The 22439-nt window shown below is 36.0% G+C and overlaps 1 protein-coding gene across 1 annotated transcript in view; it reads left to right on the top strand.

The window, feature by feature from the left end:
• LOC120634900 (ALK tyrosine kinase receptor) overlaps positions 1–16891 on the top strand; it is a 45003-nt gene extending 28112 nt beyond the window's left edge. Inside the window, exons 17-29 of the mRNA XM_039905775.1 lie at positions 602–718; positions 806–1016; positions 1575–1790; positions 3083–3250; positions 3864–4058; positions 5529–5647; positions 7263–7369; positions 8075–8161; positions 9903–9961; positions 12546–12646; positions 13355–13487; positions 14933–15080; positions 15618–16891. Coding sequence (XP_039761709.1) covers positions 602–718; positions 806–1016; positions 1575–1790; positions 3083–3250; positions 3864–4058; positions 5529–5647; positions 7263–7369; positions 8075–8161; positions 9903–9961; positions 12546–12646; positions 13355–13487; positions 14933–15080; positions 15618–16298 — 2342 coding nt within the window. The 3' untranslated portion in view covers positions 16299–16891. The remainder of the gene's footprint in view (positions 1–601; positions 719–805; positions 1017–1574; positions 1791–3082; positions 3251–3863; positions 4059–5528; positions 5648–7262; positions 7370–8074; positions 8162–9902; positions 9962–12545; positions 12647–13354; positions 13488–14932; positions 15081–15617) is intronic.
• The last annotated feature ends 5548 nt before the right edge of the window (positions 16892–22439 follow it).

The following is a 22439-nucleotide window of genomic DNA, read 5'->3' as shown; positions in this document are numbered from 1 at the left end:
ACTAAGGCCTCTACATTAGCACACCATCTTCCTTTATTGCTGGTGAGCTACATCCAGTTTTTCCATGCTGGTTTGATGATACCACACCATCGAGCTGGTGGTCGGCCGATGCTTCTGGGTCCAGATTTGTTGTTGCCAATTCAGAATCACTCGGCTCCACCGATTTTAACCCAACTATGCTTTAAACTAAAAATGGTTCATATTTCATTTATCTACTCGTATATTATTAGCAAGACTTAAATTAATAATAATCTTTTTAAATTAAAATAGACAACTGTTATGGTCTATACCGGCTGACTTGACTTTTCAAAAGTGATTACACACTAGCCCTACTTGAAATAAATGAATTTTGAATTTGAAGACACATGGTTTAAATTCAAATAAATTACTCTGGTAATCAGGGGATACAAACATAATATAAAAAAATTACTAAGCAAACTAAAACTAAAGTAAACCTGTAATGTTGTCAGGCGATAAAAGGTTTCTGATGTATGTAAAACAAAAGTGTATTCATTCATTTATTCGGTGAAGGTGTATTCATTCAATTGTTCAATAAAAATGTGTATTAATTCAATTATTCATTCATGATTTACGCGTACAGCTGCATCTACGGAACCGCAGCAGCGCTGGTACCAGAACTTGATGGTGATAAGCGCTGCGCTCGGCGTCGTAGTCTCCCTTTGCGTGTTAATCGCGCTGATAATTGTGCTGCATGTTTGTGAGTATACAAACTGTTTTTTCATTTTTTTATGCGGTATTCAACAAAAGTGTATTCATTCATCCAATTATTTATTCTTTTCTACAGATAACAAATACCAGCGGCAGAAACAGGCTGACGTTATGCAGAAGCAGTATCGCCAGCAAGAGTTGCAGCTACATCGCTTGAGGAACGCCCCGGGGAGTGACTCCCTGAGCATGGCTTTCAACCCCCATTACGGGGGTGAGAGCTTCCTCCCCCAGGGGGTGGACGTTAGGGGGCTGCCGAAGGTTGCCAGGGAGAGTTTGAAACTTGTCAAGTGAGTCTTTCATATCAGTCTTTTCAAAGTGTTAGTCGTGACCACCCATTAATCGGGGTATCGTGGGAAAAATAAAAAGGCATGTATATCTAGGCCCTAAGTAAAGGTATATTTTTATGTCAAATATTTTTCGGACCAAGCAGATTTGTGGGCCACCCTACTGTAAGTGGGAAAACATCGCCTATAAACAGATAAACAGTTGACAGGGCATGCAAAAAACACGTTCTTCAAAGTGCTACCTTGTGTCCATTAACCTGAGGCGTGGGAGCTTAGCCTCGTGTCTTGCACCGGCAATCACACCGGCAACCACGCCTTTCTGACCGGACCAACCATTAGTACTTTCCCGGACAAGCTCTGTCACAAAAAGCTCTAAAAAACTTAACCGAAACTAGTAAAAAAAACTTAACCGAAGCAGCAGCATTTTTGCGTGCAAAAGTGCTATTATCGCTGTAGCAATCTCTTCCAGACAAGCTTTGGCGTGATTAAATGTTTTTGTATTATGTCTATTCATTTTCATGAGCGGGAGATGTTAAGTGACACATGGTATGCTTGTTCTAGGGCTTTAGGCCAAGGTGCCTTCGGTGAAGTCTACCAGGGTCTGTACCGGCACCGCGCCGGGGATAGTGTGGAAATGCCAGTGGCAGTGAAAACTCTCCCGGAGCTCTCCACGGGCCAGTCTGAGTCAGACTTCCTCATGGAAGCCGCTATCATGGCGAAGTTTAATCACCCGAACATCGTGCATTTAATAGGGGTCTGCTTCGATAGACATCCAAGGTGAGTTTACGCAGGATTTTTTTTTAATTTTTACTATTGACTTGACTGCTATCTTACCAATAAGTGATGATGCAGTCTAAGATGGTAATAGGGTAACCTGTTAGGGGTATGGCAGTTATATTAAAACCATACCCCCAATCTGTTTCTACGCGCCATCGTACCAAAACGGTAAATCGTCTTTGTCTTTGTGGTAACTATCCACGGCCAAAACCATCACACCAGACCAGAGAAAACTCCGAAATTATAAATTCCGTAACTGCCCCTGCTGGGACCTTCCGCTAAAAACATAGCGTTAACCCTGCGCCAGAGTGGTCGTCTACAGCCTACGAGTTACAAAGCTGAAGTTGACAACGAACACAAATTTCAAGGGTCTGACCAGCAGCGTTGGTAGACACCCCCAGGCCGGCAGACTATATCAAAATAGTCCTAGGGTCCGTTAGACGCAAGCGACCCAAGATCGAAGAACTTGCAACTCCCTAGAATAGATCCAGCAGAGGATGTAAAATGGTTGTATGCAAATGGGTGGCAATAGAGGTTTTATTCTCGTGTGGTGACGGCAGATCAACATACGGCCCAGTCCAAAGAGGACTGGGCCGTTATCTGTATGTACAATAAGCAAAGCACGTTTGTTGCACCTCGAGAATCACAGCTGTCACCTCTTTCTGCGGCCGTACGAGGCGATTAAGGGAATATAGCAAAGAACGAGCAGCAGCGACCACTTTGCTACTGCTAACACCTACTGCGACCACCAACCTGTCTGGCCAGCGTGAATCTGGGCAAACCCTTTTGCCGGAAGAGGCCTTAAATCCAGCCGGTAGACTGTAGTAGGTTTTTGGTTGAAATTTTTGCACAAAAAGATCTTTAGCTGTTTTGAACAGCCTCCAAGTGTCCTCATATTATTCTCCAACTGTCGCATGCGCATGCTTCCAGACACATTTTTAAATTCGCTGGTATGTCTGGAGGACTATTTTGAGGAATGTAATAACTATCGGACCAAACAGGTTGATGGCCCTTCAGCAGGCGAAACGTTGCCTATTTACAGGGCATAAATTAGCAGGGCATGCAAGGAACACTTCCTTCAACGTGCCGCAACGTGTCTATCAATCTGAGGCGTAGGTGTTAATGTACCTGTAATCACACAGGCAACTACGCTTTTCACACGGAATTGCAACAACACTTTGCGGCAGAAATAACAAAAGCGGTAGACTATAAAATGTAACATTAGCCAAAGAGTAATTCACCTTGAACACATCTAATCAGTTACATAATATAAGCAGTGTTATTCTGTCCAGGTTTATCGTCCTGGAACTGCTAGCGGGCGGTGACCTGAAGAACTTCCTCCGGGAAAGCCGTCCGAGGCCAGAGCGTGCCAGTGCCTTGACTATGAAGGACCTGCTGCTTTGCGCGATCGATGTGTGTAAAGGGTGCAAGTATTTAGAAGCCAGAAGATTTGTTCACAGGTGAGTAGCCCTTCGTCATCATCATCAACACTTGAGCGACCCACTACAGGGCAAGATGACCTGAATGAGAAAGGTTTAGGCTACGCTGGCAAAGTGGTAGACTTAACACGCCAGAACTCTGTGCGGAACTTTCAGTAATAAGTTCTCAGTTCTCACCTTCAGAAACAGAGCTTAGTCTCCCGCAGATATTTTTGCATTCAGCCCAGTTGTTACGACTACTGCCTCCATTACAAGGCATTGGGTACGATTCTCGGCACCTCCAACTTTTTAAAATAAAACTTGCTTCAACGGTGAAGGAAAAAATCGTGAGCAAACCCTGAGAGTTCTTCAAAATGTTCACAAAGGTGTGTGGAGTCCACCAATCCGCACTAGGCCAGCGTGGTGGACTACGGCCTCAACCCCTTCTCATTGTGGGAGGAGACCCATGCTCTATAGTGGGCCAGTAATGGCTTTATGTAAAGAAGATATATTACGCTTTTACTATTTGAAATTATTTTCCCAAAGAGAAAACAAGACCGCCTTTGCATACCAATATTTGTATAAATTTATTCTGTTGCAATTTGTGTTGTTTCTAGTGTGCAATAAAGTGTTTTATCTGTCTATCTTGCTACAGAGACATAGCAGCCCGCAACTGTCTGCTAACTTCACGCGGTCCGGGCCGCGTCGTGAAGATAGCCGACTTCGGGATGGCGCGAGACATCTATAGATCCGACTACTACAAGAAAGGCGGCAAGGCGATGCTGCCGATAAAGTGGATGCCGCCCGAAGCCTACATCGATGGCATATTCACAGTCAAAACTGATGTTTGGTATGTATCATCTCTACAAAGAATAAAATTAAAGTCGCTATCGCTGTTTCTTTTGAACTACGTATAACGCTGGGTGTTTATTACATATAACGATGTTTATATGTAATAAACACCCGTATTACAGAAAAGGGAAGCCAAGAAATTCAAAGATTTTTTGTGATGATTTGTGTGTTTGTGTGTGCGTGTGTGTTTGTGTCCGTGTGTGTGAACCTAAAGTTAGAGTTAGTCGGGTTATTTTATTTGCTATCACTAAATAATATTAAGTTATGAAATCAGTCACATGAAAAAAAAAGCTATTAAGTTAAAAGTAATTCATACCCACTCTTTTTTATTGTTTATGTAATCCTTTATTATTTCATTATACTTTTTCTATAAGCTTACCATCATCATCATCATCATCATCTCAACCAATGGACGTCCACTGCTGGACATAGGTCTTTTGTAGGGAGTTCCACAATGCACGGTCCTGGGCCGCTTGCCTCCAACGGCTCCCAGCTACTCGCCTGATGTCATCTGTCCACCTCGTTGGGCACCGACCTACGCTGCGTTTACCGGTGCGGGGTCGCCATTCCAGCACCTTAAGACCCCAACGTCCATCGGTTCTCCGAGCTATGTGCCCCGCCCATTGCCACTTCAGCTTCGCAACTCGCTGAGCTATGTCGGTAACTCTAGTTCTTCTACGGATCTCCTCATTTCTGATTTGATCACGTAGAGATACCCCTAACATAGCTCTCTCCATCGCCCGCTGAGTGACTCTGAGCCTTCTTATGAGGGCCATAGTTAGCGACCATGTCTCTGATCCGTAAGTCATCACTGGCAACACGCACTGTTCGAAGACTTTAGTAAAGCTAGCTTTAGTTAAGCTTACAATTTATATGAACTTTAAACTAATAAGAGAGAACTGTCTAGGCTTTCATTCATAGTATATGTAGTACAATAGTAAACTGCACGACGAGTTAATTTTTTTTTAATATTCATATTGTTACAGTCCATTATCTTTTTAATTTTGTTATATTCAGGCATACATTGTTTTTTCAAACATCCCTACTAATATTATAAATGTGAATGTGAGTTCATCACCAAATTTTGTACACATATTCCTGAAGGTATTAGAAGTAATATAGGATGCTTTTTATCTCGAAATTAAGCTCAGTTCTCACGGGAGAGGGGACGAAAGTGTTTAACGATTTTACACCAAGCTCAGCTATCCTAAATACATAGAGTGCTGCCACATTTATGAGGCACATGTCTCTCGAAAAACAAAAACAAAAGCGAACGAAGTCGCGGGCAACAGCTAGTATGGTCCATAAACATATAACAAAATTTAAAAGCAAACGAACTGTATACACACGTAGGTACTGCCTATGAACCGTCATTATTTTAATGTATCTTTTGTGAATCAAAAGTGACGGCTATGGGCCAACTAAAAGACATTCTTACTTTGAATTAAAAAAAAATTGTTCGTCGCAGGTCGTACGGCGTTCTGTTGTGGGAGGTGTTCTCACTAGGCATCATGCCGTATACGGGCTGCGCCAACCGGGAGGTCATGCAGATGGTCTCTGGAGGCGGGAGGCTCGAAAGGCCTCACGGTAAGACTTGTACATCACAGGATAACAAGATTTCACGGACCAAGGAGACGATTAGCACAGTTAGGATGGACCGGAGACATTTGTATCCACGTGGAAAGGATACATTTTATTTTCACCTACAGTTTTATGAAAACTCCGAGCACGGATGGAAATAAATAAAATAAATATATTACGCCAATTACACACATCGCCAGCTAGCCCCAAAGTGCTATGGGTACTAAGATAACTGATGAATATTTTTATTATATATTGACTGCCGACTGGCGCAGTGGGCAGCGACCCTGCTTTCTGGCAGTGGGTTCGATTCCCACAACTGGAACATGTTTGTGTGCTAACATCATTATTTTTCAGTGTCTGGGTGTTTATCTGTATATTATAAGTATTTGTGTGTATAATATTCAACGGCTATCTTAGTACCCATAACACAAGCTACGCTTACTTTGGGGCTAGATGACGATGTGGGTATTGTCGTAGTATATTTATTAGATATTTATTAAATTTATGAATTATATACGTAAATACTAATAATAAAGGTCGGGGATAGCCCAGTAGGTCGGACTTCGACTGCATTTTCGGGAGGGCGATTTCGAATCCTTGCACGTACCTCTAACTTTTCTAAGTAATGTGCGTTTTTAACAATTTAAATATCACTTGCTTCAATGGTGAAGGAAAACATCGTGTATAAACCTGCATGCCTGAGAGTTCTACTAAAAGTTATCAAAGGTGTCTGGAGTCCACCAATCCGCATTGGGCCAGCGTGGTGGACTACGGTCTAAACCCTTCTCATTGTGGGAGGAGACCCTTGCCCTGTAGTGGGCTGGTTAAGGGTTGGTAATATTATGATGATGATTTGTTATTTTTTTTATTAAAGTATAATTGGCGTCTGGCTGTTTTAATTGTGATATCTTTAAACGAGCAATTCTTGTATATATAATTGGAATCTCGGAATCGGCTCCAACGATTTTCATGAAATTTATTATACAGGGTATATCTTTATAAACAAAAAGTGGATATAAACAGTCGACAAATGTCAAGAAATGGTCATAAATTAGTGACATCTGCATATCGTCTGCGAAAGGTGCAGAAGTCATTTGTGGGATTGAGTATACGCTTTTATAATATTATGATTCCTAAGGTAATTTTGGACCTACCAATCCATAAGTTTAAAGAATGTGTTAAAACACATTTATTACAGCGAGGTTATTATACAATTGATGAGTTTCTTAATGACAAGGTTGCTTGGAAGCATCCGGCTCCGCTTTCATCTCTCACAAGATAGAAAAATGAATGTTAAAATATAAAATGTAAATTTTTGATGTTGGAAAAGAGCAACTGCTGAGTTTCTTGCCGGCTTCTTCTCGGTAGAATCTGCCTTCCGAACCGGTGGTAGAGTCACTACACACGGACAGACTTGACGTTTCAAAAGTGCTTGTATTAGGCCTACTTGAAATAAATGAATTTTGAATTTTGAATTTTATCAGTATCTAGCTAGGATTCATTTTTAGAAAATGTCATTTTATTTGTGTTATCCGGTAATAACCGATTTGGTGCGAAGTTGCACGGGTCAGCTAGTTGTGATTAGTAACTGAAATGAATAAGTTTTCGTCTTATATAGGCTGTCCCGCGGAAGTGTACAGGATGATGTGCGAATGCTGGAATCCCGCGCCCTCTGAGAGGCCTTCCTTCGCCCTCATGTATGACCGACTCACAAGATTTGTACAGGGAAGTATTTTTTGTTCATGAATTAGCGTATAGCATAAAGAATCTATAGCATAGCTATATATCGTTCTACAATGTAGCAGTATGTGTTTCCCACAGCTGGTTTTTTGTTCTTCTAATTATGCACCTAAGGTAATTGTTGGAGATAGGCACCGAGAACAAATCTCTGCGGTTTTTTCGGTGCTTTTATACTAAGCATTTTGATATAATTGTTTTATTTTATAAATTAAAAAAAAAGCTATACTGATATTATAAAGCTGCAGAGTTTGTTAGCTTCATTTGAACGCTTCGAATTGGTAAAATCTTTGTGTATGAGATAATCAATTTATCGAGAAAGGCTATAAAGGGCTAAATAAAAAAAAACCTCTCGGCTCTATAGTTCCCATCATAAAAACTAACAACTTTGGTTCTAAAAGTGTTTTAGGTAAACTCAATAGTTTGTGAAATATTAAATATTCAATGTGTTTTATAATATTCTTTTGTATACTACGGGAATCGAACCCACGGCCTTGGACTCAGAAAGTGGGGTCGCTGCCCACTACGCCAGTCGGCCGTCCAATATGATATACTTTGTCTGATATTCTAGTTCAGAAATTTCTTCAGGATCGAATTTTACTCTTTAGTCGTTTTTATTGTGTAGTATTGTGTTTTTATTATAATGGAATCACTGTATCCTTATTCCTTTATTCCTCCTTTTTGGATAAACAGGATCCGGAGATAACCAACGCCCAGCTACCAATCATGCGATCTCTGCTGGTGCCGTTGGAGTCCTTCACTGAGTCCAACGGGCCGCAGGTAAGTCCAACAAATCCACACCCCCTTCAGAATTCCATTTTTTTTTTTTGGTGCTGGTTGATAAAATCAAACGAAGAATATTATTAATTAAAAAAATAATGTTTTAAGTTCTAACTTTTTAATTAAAAAAAGACAAAATTGGCTGAACTATTTCAGAGTTCCTAGAGCATAAAGGACTCTATGCAGTGTACTCTAGCATAGGTCCCAGCAAAATCAGTTAAACCGTTTAAAGATTAACCGTGTTTACTGCAGTTTTACCTGTTTTGCCACATCCATGGTAAAATATATTTCACTTGGCAACCATGCCGATAAAAAATAGCTTCGTACAGCGATTTTTTATGATAATACGATTTGAGTTGTGTATTTATATTTTATTAATCAACACCTCCACATGAAATTGAATTTAAATTTAAGAACGTCCGTCCGTTTTAAATTAAGAACGAACGTTCCGTCCATTTTGTAATAGTTATTTATTGATTCAACAGATCAAATATAAAAATGACATTTAAAAGTGTGCTAATTTATAACTGTTTTTATTTTCTTTTTCCAAATGTTTTCGCTCTGGCTACTAGAAGCAAGTAACTGGATTCTTTTTCTTTTATAAGATTTATTCTTTTTTTTTTAAATTTAACTAAAAGTTTCGCTGTTAGTGAACCCGTGATTTTTAAGATCGTGCTTGCGAGTGCCGCATGACCATACCATATTGTTTTTTTTATTTCTTTTCTTTATTCTTCCCCTCCCGGAATGATAATCGCGTAGAAAATTAGAAACCCCTCGTAGTTTAGAAAGAGATTCATTGGAATGTTTTGGACTGTTAGAAAATGAAAAAAAACAATCATTAAATTAATTTTGCATGGATTTTTTCATTCATCTAAATATAATATTTTTACCATTCATCATCTATTCATGCTTATAAGAAAATAAGGTCATTACAAAGAATCTCTTTTTCCGAAATATTTCCAAAATTGAGTGTTTACTTGCCTAGTAGCTATAGCGGAAATCTTTTCCTGTATTCTCTTTATTTTTACCTCTATCCTTAGATGGGGTATTTTGTAAAAAAAAATCTAAGCATTCCTACAAAAAATATTGTCGTTCGGAAATTGTATCAAAGATTTTTTTTACAAAAGCCCGAACCTCTTGCACGCTTAGACCTGAAGTGGAATAGACTCAGGGAGATAACATACGTAAAACACATCCACGGTCTGAACCATAAACAACAAAGTAGGTATCTTTGTAAAAATGTATTGTTGAACAAATAAAATTTAGGTGTGACCAGTTAAGAAATAATGTTTCCCAAAAAAATGTTTCCCGAAAAAAATTACTATTATTCAAACATAAAATGCAAATCAAAACTACAACTTTATCTAATTGGGTCTGCCAGGAAAGTGTTATGGGCAAAGTGTCTAAATGGGCATTATAAATAATACCTAGGCAAAATTAATTATACCCAATTTATATATGGAAGGTATCTCGTTTTTATGAGAAAAAGAGTACTGGGTTAAGTTAAATGTCACTTGCCAAAAAATTCGAAATTCACGTATCCTATTCAGATTACCAATGAAAATGAAAAAACAAGTGTGTGTTTCCATCAATATGTATCCAGCATAGTTAATAATAATTACCCTTCGATGTTGCCTTTAAAGAAAATGTAATACCCCTATAACCTGAAACAAAATATGTGTGCGTGGTGTGTAAAGTTGTAATGTTGGTCTCCCTGTGGCTTACCTCGCTGTGTTGGCAGCGCTCCGCGGGTGACTACCTCGTGCCCCTGTCGCACCAGGACCAGCCGGCTGACGATAGGTAACGAGTTAACGGAGACTGGCGGTTAATTCGCGTTCGCATAAACTGGCGAACATGCGAGTCTGTAAGCAGAGCTTGAGAACTAGTCAATTTTTTGTACGTTTTGAGCACATCGATTCCTTATAATTACGCTTTGTATATGGGAAATGTATCATGGACCGTAATTCTTTAATTAAGTTGATTGACCGCTCGTGTTCGATGTCACCATTAGCAGTGCCAGCGCCATTTCTAGTTTCTTTACGAGCGGTATGATTTATCATTTCAAAAACATTTTGCTTAAATGAAACCAAAATGGTTTAACCCATAAGTTCAATCTATATTAACTATTAATTATTTTGAAACCGGTGTTGATTCCTGCATGCAAGGATTCTCGAGATGAATCTTAAGATCTGTGTAAGTTGAAAATCAACTCTCTATGAGCAATCCATATGAGTTTAACTATTTAATGTATTTTTAAATACTTAGCCGTATGAATTATCAATTCAAAATATAAAAAACTAATGTGTTTGGATTAATCTCTCTAATTAAACATTTTCGTAATCGAAACTAACAAATACATATATTTAGGGGTTCCAAAAATCTGTATAAAAGTGTTTTTTATGTTTGACATTTTAGATGGCATGGATGTTGCAAAATCAAAAAACCTTCCCATTCTAATCGATTGAAAAATCAACAGTAAAACGAATATTATACGACAGAAAAATAAATTTTTTAAAGAGCTGAGAGTCCTTCAAACGCGACTTTTAAATTACATTACGACCGCCAGTCTCCTATTCTATTTAACATTCATATTATTTCTTAACTAAAATACCAAATGAAGTTCATATGTCCCCCTGTTCATAAGTCAATTGGATGTTGTAATAACTAAAAATTAGGCTGAAGATTTGGTTATCTTTGAAATATGGGCATCGGCCAAGATACGAGAATGTTTTGACTGGTATTTTCAAATTCAATGCAGCTTAGCATATGCATATAAGGATTCAAAGTATAATCACGAGCAAAGTCCAACCTGTGCAGCAAGCGTTAAAAAAAACCTATTATATCCAACAATACTTAACTGTGCAAAAGTATGCCTTAATTTATACTAAAAATAATATACCTGGTCTCTGGACCTTGGTCGGTACTTAAATTTGGATCGAAGCAAATTGAAAAAAAAAATTTCAAAGATAACCCTTAAGTTTCTAAATTTTCCCTCAAGAGCAGCCATAAACTGTTTATACTCGTACTAATATATTTTTTAATATATACTTGATCCCACTTCTGATTTCAGAAATGCATTTATTATTGCTTCGTGTTGAATAAAATAGTTATAAATTTATTCAATTTATTAAATTATACTAAATGTATAAAATCAAAAATTATGGTAATATTATGGGAAAATTTAGAAATACCCTCAAAATTAATAACTCCGGCAACAGCTCTAAAGACGAGCAGCATGCATAGTGAGCCAAACCCTGTCGATTTTCTTTTAAATAACAATTGATAAAATCAAAATACATGAAATAATTAAAGAGTTCTAACGAAAATTTAAACAGCACTACAAAGAAAGAATTAGTACAAATCAATATTTTACTGGACGACTCAAAAATACTATATACTAATATCCTACATTCATGTATACTGAAAGTGTTATAAATGATTCTTAATATATTTTGAAATCAATTTGCTCAGCAGCTTTGCCCGATTAATAAATGCGTTCTCCATTATCATTTAGTAAGTAGTTTACACTGGTTATTGCTAGATCATGTTCTCGGCTGGGAGTTGTTTAGCCTCAACCTTAGCCCTCCTGCCAAGTATTTGCCACTTTTTCCTACGAGTCTGAAGTAAGTTCTTACTATCTGACTGATATAAATTTATAGTACGTAGAGGTTTATGTGACAAAGCTCGTCCGTGAAAGTACGACTGCAATACTTATTACTGTCGCATTGCAGTGCTGTCAGTGTATTTACAAGCACCTACGCCTTAGGTTTGAAATACACAGCGTGGCACTTTGTGGGACGTATTCCTTGCATCGCCTAATAAGAGTTGCTCTGATAATAGGCGATGGTTTTTAACTTATTGTTATGAAACATCTATAGGCGGAGGATAAACCTGATAAAAATAAAAACGAATTGTAATGAAACAGTCATTATTAACCGACTTACAAAAAGGAGTGGTTATCCATTTGGTTGTATTTTTTTTTTATCTGTGAAACAAATTTGTAATGCATAATCTTTTCATTATGCAATATCTGCAATAACTTACAGAAAACAATTTCGATGTTTCACATCTGTCAGGCGTCCCCTGACGGCTCACGCGTTTTTTTTTCACATATATATATGAGACTATTTCATCCTAGAAAATTTAAAAGTTCCTGCAGGATAATCAAACTTGTATGGACTAAGCTACATCTTTAAGTATCTCGGACACTATAGTTTCTTTACTATTCAACACTTTTAATTCTCTCTGGACTCATTCACTTAGTAGAAGTAGGACAGAAGATTGTTTTATAAACAAACGAGCAATTATTTTTGAGTCGTCCACAATACTTAAAGTCCGATAGCTAAGGTACACTTGGACACAAAGTAACTGGGTTTTGTTGTAGCTCAACGGACCCATTGGTACTGGAACCTCATAGCATAACGCTAACGGCGGCACAGGAGAAATTAGAAATGGAGGATTCACAATTTCAACCTCTTCTGAAAGGTATTCCATTTTATTTATCGACAAATATAAATCTCTATTAGCGAAACTCAATAAAAATTGTCCATTATACGACTGACACGTAATTATGTAATGAATTCTAGTAATATTTCTTGTAGTATTGATCTAGTGGAACTCAGTACTAATAATATATTGTAAAGACCTCTCTGGCTTAATGTTAAGCGCTGTGGTCCCATATTTCTTAGAATTTTGTCTGGTCTGGTCTCGAGGCCTCTTAGGCCGGGGCTAGTTACGACCCTACCGACAAAGACGTTACGTCATGCGGTTTAGCCTTTAGTTTCGATACGATGTCGCGTAGAAAATGATTAGCGGTAAGGCTTATGACTGCCGTACCTCTACCAGGTTACTGGTGACCCCGCTACTATCGTAGACTGCACCATCAATTACCATCAGGTGAGATTGCAGTCAAGGCCTAACTTGTAATGGAAAAAAACCTAATTACCCAAATAATGCCTATTTCATAAACCAAACCAGTAAGAAAATACCGAATAAATATAATTTCAGAGAGAGAGAGAATAAGAGAGACTCTTATATTATATAAATAGAAAAAAATATATAATGGATGTGTTTTTAACTAGTGAAATTTCATATCGATCACAAGTTATAATATATAATTAAATACAGAATACAGTTATTTGTTTGAATATTTTACCTTTAAATTAAAAATTAATTTGCCCTAAATCTCTGTAGTATCACAAGAATATGGCAACATTCCAATGGCATCGCTGGGCGGGAACGGAGACCTCGACGCTTCCAGTTCGACTGCTTCAAACGCCGAGATAAGGAACAACTCAAAGTTTCTACCGTCTAACTCCACTGACAGGTGATCATTACTATCCAAGTTTAAAACACCTTTTTTCTGCCTATGGTAGTCAGAAGACATTTTTCTTTGCGGGGAAAGGACAATTTGTTTATCGTCTCCGATAGACGTAATACTCTCCGAGCATTGGCGCTTGGATGAAAATAATATTTAAAAAATAAAACACGTGTCATATAAACGGGGGAAATCTCTCCTTTTCCCAGTTGACATGCTTTAGTAGCTGGACACGTTTTTATCCTTGTCGGTGAATATAATCGGGTAATAACATTTTTATTTCCTGTCTATGCTAGCCGTGCAGCCCAAGCTTTGCAAAGAAAAATACTTGAACAAGTTAAAAACTAAAATTACCCGGTGAATTAAAATCGGTTTCGAACCCCCATAGTAATTATTATGAAACCATTTCCCTACTACAGGGCACGGGTAGCAACTGATATTTAATGGCTTAAAACGCGCAAAACTCTGAAAAGTAAGAGGTGGGTGTCAGGGAGCAAACTCGGTCTCCCCGAAAGGTCCCTTCTACTCGATTTTCTTAATCTGCAGAGTTAAATCATATTTCTTCATTGTTTTTGACGTGACAACGTCTTATAATTCGATGGAGCCGGCTACACGCACGAAAAAACATGAACGTGTGCGGCGTTACCTCGCTCAGAGGCGTTCCATTCAAGGCTTGAAGTGCAAGCGAGAGCGCGGAACAAGCGGCAAAGAGGCACAGTCGGCCTCCGCGTTCGACATCTATCTCTCTCCTACTTGAGTGAGCGATGCTTCCGCGTCGACAGCTTCTATACAATAATACATTTACATGTTTTCGGCAAGGATGAAGTGCAGTAAAAAGTGAATGTGGTGTCAATTGTTTATAGCAACGATAATATCTATCAAACAAATAAAATTAAAATTTTCTTTTGAAAAATGCAACCATTCCATCAGTATTTTCTTCAATTCAATTCTTGTTTATGGCTTTTGTCTGTGCCAACTGGGTACAAGGTACTTCGCCAATGTCTTGTAGATGAAGAAGGCACGAAGGAGATTGATCGGTGAAACTAATGAAAAGTTAATTTTGAATATGTACCAAGAAATAGTTGTGACAGTATTTTCTTACGACGTTGTCACGTTCAACTATAGTCAGTAAGCCGACTTTACAGACAACCATTTTTTTATCTTTATTGTTTCCCATTGGGAAAAGGCAAAGGTATATCAGCGTACAACCAAAAACAGCATGAACTGAAACGTCAAAACTCAACAAAAATCCCTTAATTTTTTTTCAACCCGCTTTTCCAATCTCGATTACTGCCAGTTTAAATTTCCACTGGAAATTATATCGATCACGGATTACGCATAATTCTGGTCATTCTGACATAAATTCCGATAGTTTTTTTTAAATAATGTAAGCAAAGGTAGTTTAATTTTATTAGGCTAGCCCTGCCTACTGGTATTTCTGGTCTCGTATACAGATTGTTAAACTCCGTGGATTGCGCAACGATGGACGAGGACACGGCATCTGAGACTGACGACAGACCAATGCTGTGGGAGACCTCCTTCACCGAGACCAGACCGAGCATCACCATTGAAACCGCGCCGATCATTGAGCCAGGACCAGTGGTAAGTATTTATGAGGTACCCAAGGTTTATAGCGTCGATGCTCCAGATCTTCAAAATCTTGACAAAAAAAATCTTCACCATCGTTATCTGGCACAATTTTGTAAAAATTTACATTACTTACCTATTAAAGCCATTGTTTTCACAATTTTACATAAAATATTAAAAACGCAGTTTCGTTATCCTACAGTTTTGTTTTCAAAACATCGCAATTAATCTTTTTTTTTTTAAATGTCGGTCCTCTTTGAAGATTCCTTCATCTCCACTGATCGAGTTTAGCCTCGCTTTTTCCGTTATTCGGGATTACCTTTCCATGGGATACTATTTATTTTGGTCTTGTGCATCATCTTTTGTCCCATTTACCCCATGTTCATTCGGACTTGCATCATCCATTTAGCTTGAGGTCTTCTTCATAAAAATGCGCCATTGTTATCTGTCCCTTGGAGTAAAGAGCATCTCAATCTCGACTCTTTTGCTTTACACGCTATTTCTATCCATCGCATGAAACTGGTATTCGAATACATGTATATTTTTCTGCAGATTGAAAAACTGATCAGCATAACACCAACATCGACGAAGCCACCGGAAAACTTATTAACCCAAGCAATAGAAACGACAGTCATCGACAAGACAAACAAAAATACCCTCGGATTGGACAAAAAGACTGCGCCAATCGCGTCCCCAGATCCCCCCAGAATAAACGCGTGGAACAGCAGGGATCCAGCGCCCAAGCTTCTTCCCAAAACCAAACCATTCTGTCTAGACGCAGCTCAGTTGGAGCAAAACCTTAATGCTCTAAAAAAGAATAGCGGTTCAGTGAACTTAACAACAATGAACACAATGAAGGTCCTACCCCCATACATAAACGTTGTCACGCCAAACAAGCTGTCGGAATCAAAAACAATACAAATAGATCCCAAGAAAGCGGTCATACACGACCTACAGTCCCCTCAAGAACCAGAGAAAGAAGAAAAGGGGAAGCTTAAGCAATCAAGTTCTGCGGCCAGCTTGCTCAACGGTCCCATGACAGATGTCCCCTACGCCGATAGTGATAACGCCTCTTCTAGCTCAGGGAGCAATGCGCAGAATTTGCTCCACCACCAGAAGAACCAAAAAAATAACGCGTACTCCGAAATCGTTGTTGGCAATGGTAAAAAGATTATGAAACAGGGTAGCAAAACTAGCAATGGAGATTACGGGGAAACCGAGATTAGTTGTTAAGGAAAAGAGATGCCATCGAACACTAAAGTGCTGTGAACAATTTTGGTTGTGGTAGATAAACCTAAAGGGGGAGATAGGTAATTTGACAGCGCTGTATTGTTTAACTTTCCTCACTGTTAACTGATCCTCTCAAAACATAACTCACGGTTAGCGATTGATGATGCCAAACAACGGCTAACAACTGTCACAAACTGTGGTTAAATAAATCAAGACATTATACTGCCGTTACAGTATATTTGTGATTGAGACACGGTGCTCTGTCGATGGACTTAGGCAATCATGTTTCGCTCACACTACCGTTCCGGTACCTCCAAACGTTAAATTTCGATTACCTCTCTGTGTCCTGTTCTATCCAAACGTTAAATTTCGATGATAACTTGTAAAATGAAATTCTTTAAGCTCAAATTGGTCTAGAACCAGCACAATCTGTGGTACGTTTGTAAAATAAAAAATAGGTAGTACAGAATTTTTGCGACTATACAGAAATATAAAATATTAAGAGCGTCACATATCTCCCCCAGCATGTTTATCTAAGCTTGTGGTGCAGAAAAGTGTAGTGCCGCCGTTAATATTAAAAGACTAAAAGCTTCTATAATTATTAAGAAATCTATGTAAATATTAATAAATTATATTTAAAAAAATATATATTATGTGTACGTGCAATGATTAATAAAAACATTGAGTGTGAAGTTTGTCTTTGTATTTAAAATGGACTGTTGTTTGTTTTACATTTTTAATCTGTAAATTGTTCGTTGATTCGATATATGAAAAAAGTTTAATTTGAATAAAAAATGCTTTCTAATGCTTAGTATTTATAAATAGTTAAATATGGTTGCTCAATTTGCTCAGTCTGTTGCCAGTTTAGTACAATAAATAAATATTAATAATATTATAGATTTTTCTACATATATATTCATTATTCGTACAAAATAATTTATATTATTTATATTTTTATACATTTTGACTCAATTTTCTTAGTATGAGTTTCGGAAGGCTCGAATACGATCAAATGTATGTGTATTCTATTGCTTCAGATCGTTAAAAAGATTATGAGGACAAATTTTATTGGTTTTATTTAAAATAAAAACAGGCACATATTCAAAATGGTATAAAAACACTCCTATAAAAATGAAATGCTGTGTGAAAATTTCAAATCGAACCATTGTTCTCTAATATATTTATACACATATATAAATTTATATTTATGTAAATACTTACACATGTTAATTAGCTTTACTTTTACTGTCCTCGGTTTATTGTAATCCCGGTCGCCCTTATATATGCTTCGATCGATCGTGAATTAGATTTACAGTCCAGTACTACTCAACGTTTATTTAGACTTACAGTTACTTATCTGTTCAAAAATATTGAATAAGTATCTACTTAAGAGTCTAATGTCTAATGTCACTTATATTGCTCTTATGGAAGTAAAGCACATTAGCGAAAATAGTTCACAAACGTGGTGACATCTTTATTTTAAACAACACTTTTCGAAATTTGACAACATGTCTTATGTCTAGAAAGTATACTGATCGAAGTGTTTATAAGAATAAACAAGCAACAAATTATGATGAATTTAGATAATAGAACATAGTTATAAAATAATTATGTCGGTTTAAAATAAAATAACTCGTTGTTGTTAATTATAAAATATCGCGACGTCTAATTTTCACATAGGAATTTTAAAATTAATTTATCACCCAAATTAGAACAAAATAAAACACTAAAAGCCATAATATTATAATTTATGATTTATATTAATATGTATAATAAATATTATATATATGTATATGTTACAATGACATGTGTGTAAATCACATATATGAATGCTTTAATTAAATATTAAGATAGAATTTAAGAAAAAACAATGGGTTTAGTTCATGTTATGATTAGTTTTCATCAGAGTAGTGTCTATTTATTTACATATATATATAATGCAACTATGTTAAAACGAATACTAAGCTTAATTAACTATAATGTAAATTATTTATATTTTAATTTAAAAAAAAAAATGCCAGTTTAATTATGTTATTTAAATATTAAAAAACTCTGTTTCCAAGCCCTGTATGAATTTTCACTGTAAGTTTTTTTTTACCAAAAACATAAAGGCAATGCCACTCGCGATTATGTGAGGCTTCAAAATAATGTATATGCTTCAAACTTCTTAATGTCCAGGCATTTAGAAGTGATATGGTATGTTGTTTTGTGGCACATTATAGAAAATTAAGCTTGGTGTTCAATAAAATGCATCTATATATATTTTTCGAGGCATGAAATGACAGGGTATGTTTAAATTTGAGTATTTATTTGGAAAAATCAGGTAAGAATGAAATGTGAAGGCACGTATTTATTAGTATACATTTTGTAATCAGCTATCCGAAGTTTAACATGGAAAAACTGTGTTTATCAGACTTAAAAATTATTATTTTTGTCCTCAGAAACATATATTATCTGATGTCATTGAAACATTTGTGTACTATTGAATATGAGAGTTTACTATTGAATTGATGCCTTTAAAAAATAACATAATACCTATTCCTTGTTTGTGTTTATATTTATATATCACCTGTCTATTTATTTATATATATAATTTTATCATTATATTATATTTTTCGCGTAATATTTTTTATTATAACGTGAAAGCTCGCGTTACTTTGCAGAAGTCCCATCATATATAATGAAAAATATGCTTAATTTGCGCAATTGGACAAGCCTATCTAGTGGGTTAAAAAATAACCGCTACCCGTCAACTAAAAACGTAATTTAGTAAGATATCGTATTTCAAAGGATTTGGGTGATATTGCCTAGATATTTTCAAATGAATAAATATAATATACCATTCATTTTCTCTGATTATTTCAGATTATACCAAATGAAGCAAAAAAAAAATTATTAAGTTATATTATGTACTTGGGTCACAAAATAAAAGAAATATCAATGAAACAAACACACAGCGATGCACCTGAATATAATAATAATTAATTATTGCATATTACTTAAAAAGCAACTACAGTAAATAACGCTTATATATTTTACTAAAACTCTACCTAATTATTATCGTAATTTAAGAGTTGACAGTATTTAGAATTATTTTTTAAATTCTATTACCCTTCTCGACTTAATTTGAAGTCCTGACATTTATATAAACACATATATAACAATAAAATCAAATTTTAGTATGTCAAATCGTCATACTAAAAGCTTCCCTAAATCTACGTTTTCTTAATAGATATGTGTCCCCTCCTGTGCCCGCGACGCCTGCTTTATTATATTCCGCCTCAGTATTGCAAGCGTGCCGTTACTCTCAATGAGTATACCAAGATATATTCAAGTTAGTATAATTTTATGAATCTATATATACTTTTTATGGCGCATTTTGAAAATCAGATGGAAGAAATTTTTCCGAATTAAACAAAATTTGCAGATGTAATACAGGATGAAATTTGTCTCCAATGATAGGAGCTAGTCCAGAGGGGATACCAATACGCCACTGCCATTGGCGTTGTAGCATAGATTTGAGGTTCTAGCAAAGAGGATTATTAGTTTTTTATTTTCTATTAGAAAAGAAACATGAAGCCTATGCTTAAAACGTATAAAAAGAGACTCAATTGGCGATATTTTCACTTAGTTATCGTGCATTCCGAAGTCAACATCGTGCCGAGTGGCGACAGTAGATCTGAATAAAGTTGTCACAACTCCACTTCCCGCGGGTGTTATACGAGGCCGGGTGGCAGCGTCCTCCGTGCTGTTACTACCATCTACTGCGATCATTAATCCGTTTGGCCAGTGTGGTCAATATGAGTGACTTTTGTTCAATAGTGGACTGTCATAGACTATTTTTGAGGTCATCTCCATTGTGTATATAGATTGAAGAAATAATAAATTGCACTCTGCAGATTTGCCTGGTTAAGGAATGAAATCTTAAAGTTCACTGTTTTTTCACAGTCCGTCACAGTAGGTCAACTACAAATCAGTTATCAATATCAATTTTAACGCGCACAAAATGTCTAAATCCATGATGAATGCTATCAACTCTTAAAAAATAAATAACAGACCTAAATCAACGTCTATAAAATTTGAGTGAATTGTTAAATTGTGTAAATTTTACGTATTTTATAAGAAAAATGATATCTCGGGTTATTTATAATACACTGTAATACATTTGTATATAACACCCGACGATGTTATATAACGTAACGTAATCTAACTGAACAAGTTTTACTAAAACACAAAATATATATAAATATACCTAGATAAATAACATATTTAACTGCAAGTACTGAACATATAGTTATATGATCAACTTCGGAAATACATACATATAACATTATGTATTTAGTAAAGTTATGTAAATATAATATAATAATAATTACTTAGTAAACCATGACAAATGCAGGAAACAATTGAAACTTCTGTCTCGTTAATTTTTGATTCGTTATTAAGTTATACTTATAGCTGTTATATGTAACGCAATGCATTTATTTTAACGCAAGTTAAACCTTCTTACAATATTTATGAATTAAGAGATCAGAGAAAAAATCCATAAATAAATTTTGCAGGATTTAAAAATCCACATGCTTTTAAACCTTTGCTGCGGTGTTCACGAGTTTAAATTTTAGTGGTCGAATGAGGACAAAACCTTGCATGTGAAATGTTTTACTTTTTATTTTATAGATTGATCCCAGTAAAAGGGCAAGTGGGAGAAAATAAAGCCTATATTTATTTTTGAAAATTTTTAAACGGAATTTCATTTGAAATATTTGTTTCCGAAACGAAACGCACGGACGTTTCGTTTCAGAAGTGGGATTAAATGAGACATTTGTATATGTGCTTATAACGTCCATGCGTTTCGTTTCTAGGATTAAATGAAACATCAATATAATATAATTCTTATTATGTGTCAGAGTTGTTGCTTAAGTATGTTTTGTGGAAAAAAATAAACTGTATTGTAATTTCGTCGCCTTTTTAACCTCTTACTCTGACAACCTACCAAGCAATTATATTTTTCGATCCTGAACAATTTATATGTTGTTTAAAATTTTCATTTTTTTCCATTTAATAGTAAGCATATAACACGTCAATTGGGTTGTCATTGTAAGATTTAAAAATGTCGCATATAATTCTTTACTTATTTGTTATTAAATAATTAAGTTTATTTAACTTCAGTTATTAGACAAACAATTAAAGTTCATTTCATTCTACTTTGAAGATACAGAGTAACTCGTTAAATATCTCAGCTGAAACCAAAATAAAGTTAGCACCTGTGGAAAGTTGCCATCAAATAACACCGAAACCATTATTGTTCATTACGTTATTTTATGAGCCAACCGAGTTGTAATTAACTCATTTGCAAACAGGTTTCAGAATAAATATTGTGAATTTATCAGGTTATTTGATAAAGTGGCTAGCTAAGTTTGTTGTCAACTGAGATACAGAATCGACGAGCTGAACAGTTTGGCGAGTACGTCAAAACGTGAACATATAATTCAATATACCATAGGTATCAACACACTAAAATGTATCGACGACGACTAGCATTCAAACTCAAACTTCGCGGTTAAAGTCACACTTGTTTTCATTCTTCCCCGTAGGGAAAAGGCAAAGGTATTATATCACCGTACAGCCATGGCAGTGTTGAATCTCACACTTGTTTTAATTTCTATAACCTATATGTTGTGTTTGTTTCTTAAACATTTATTTTACTTTACAGCATATTTTAAGGGCCAAGAGTAATTAGGATTAAAAAATTTAAAATACTGCAAAACTTTTAACTAAGTAAGTTAACAAAATAAAACTTTTATTATTTTAAATAGTATTAAAATTAGTTAGAGCAACTTTTTTTAAATGAATAACGTTTTGTGGTCACTTCCTCAGCGGGCGATGCTCAATTTAGATTTTTTTTAATTTAAAAGTGAATTTTAAATGTGGTTGTGACTTAACGCTTAAATAACGTGACGGCGAATCATGCCAAATTCCTTTTTTAAATTTCGGGTGACTCTGAAATCTTATTCTCAGTTTTTTTTAATTCTATGGTGAAACATTATGGTGGCTTCTCACGGTGTATTATGGTACCTTAGGTTGTATATAGGATTCTAAGTTCGTTTATGCAGGTACCCTAAAGGGTAGAATATGGAATTTGAG

Source organism: Pararge aegeria, chromosome 25 (genome assembly GCF_905163445.1).
Source record: "Pararge aegeria chromosome 25, ilParAegt1.1, whole genome shotgun sequence".
NCBI lineage: Eukaryota > Metazoa > Arthropoda > Insecta > Lepidoptera > Nymphalidae > Pararge > Pararge aegeria.
This window is presented reverse-complemented; position numbering and strand designations above follow the sequence as displayed.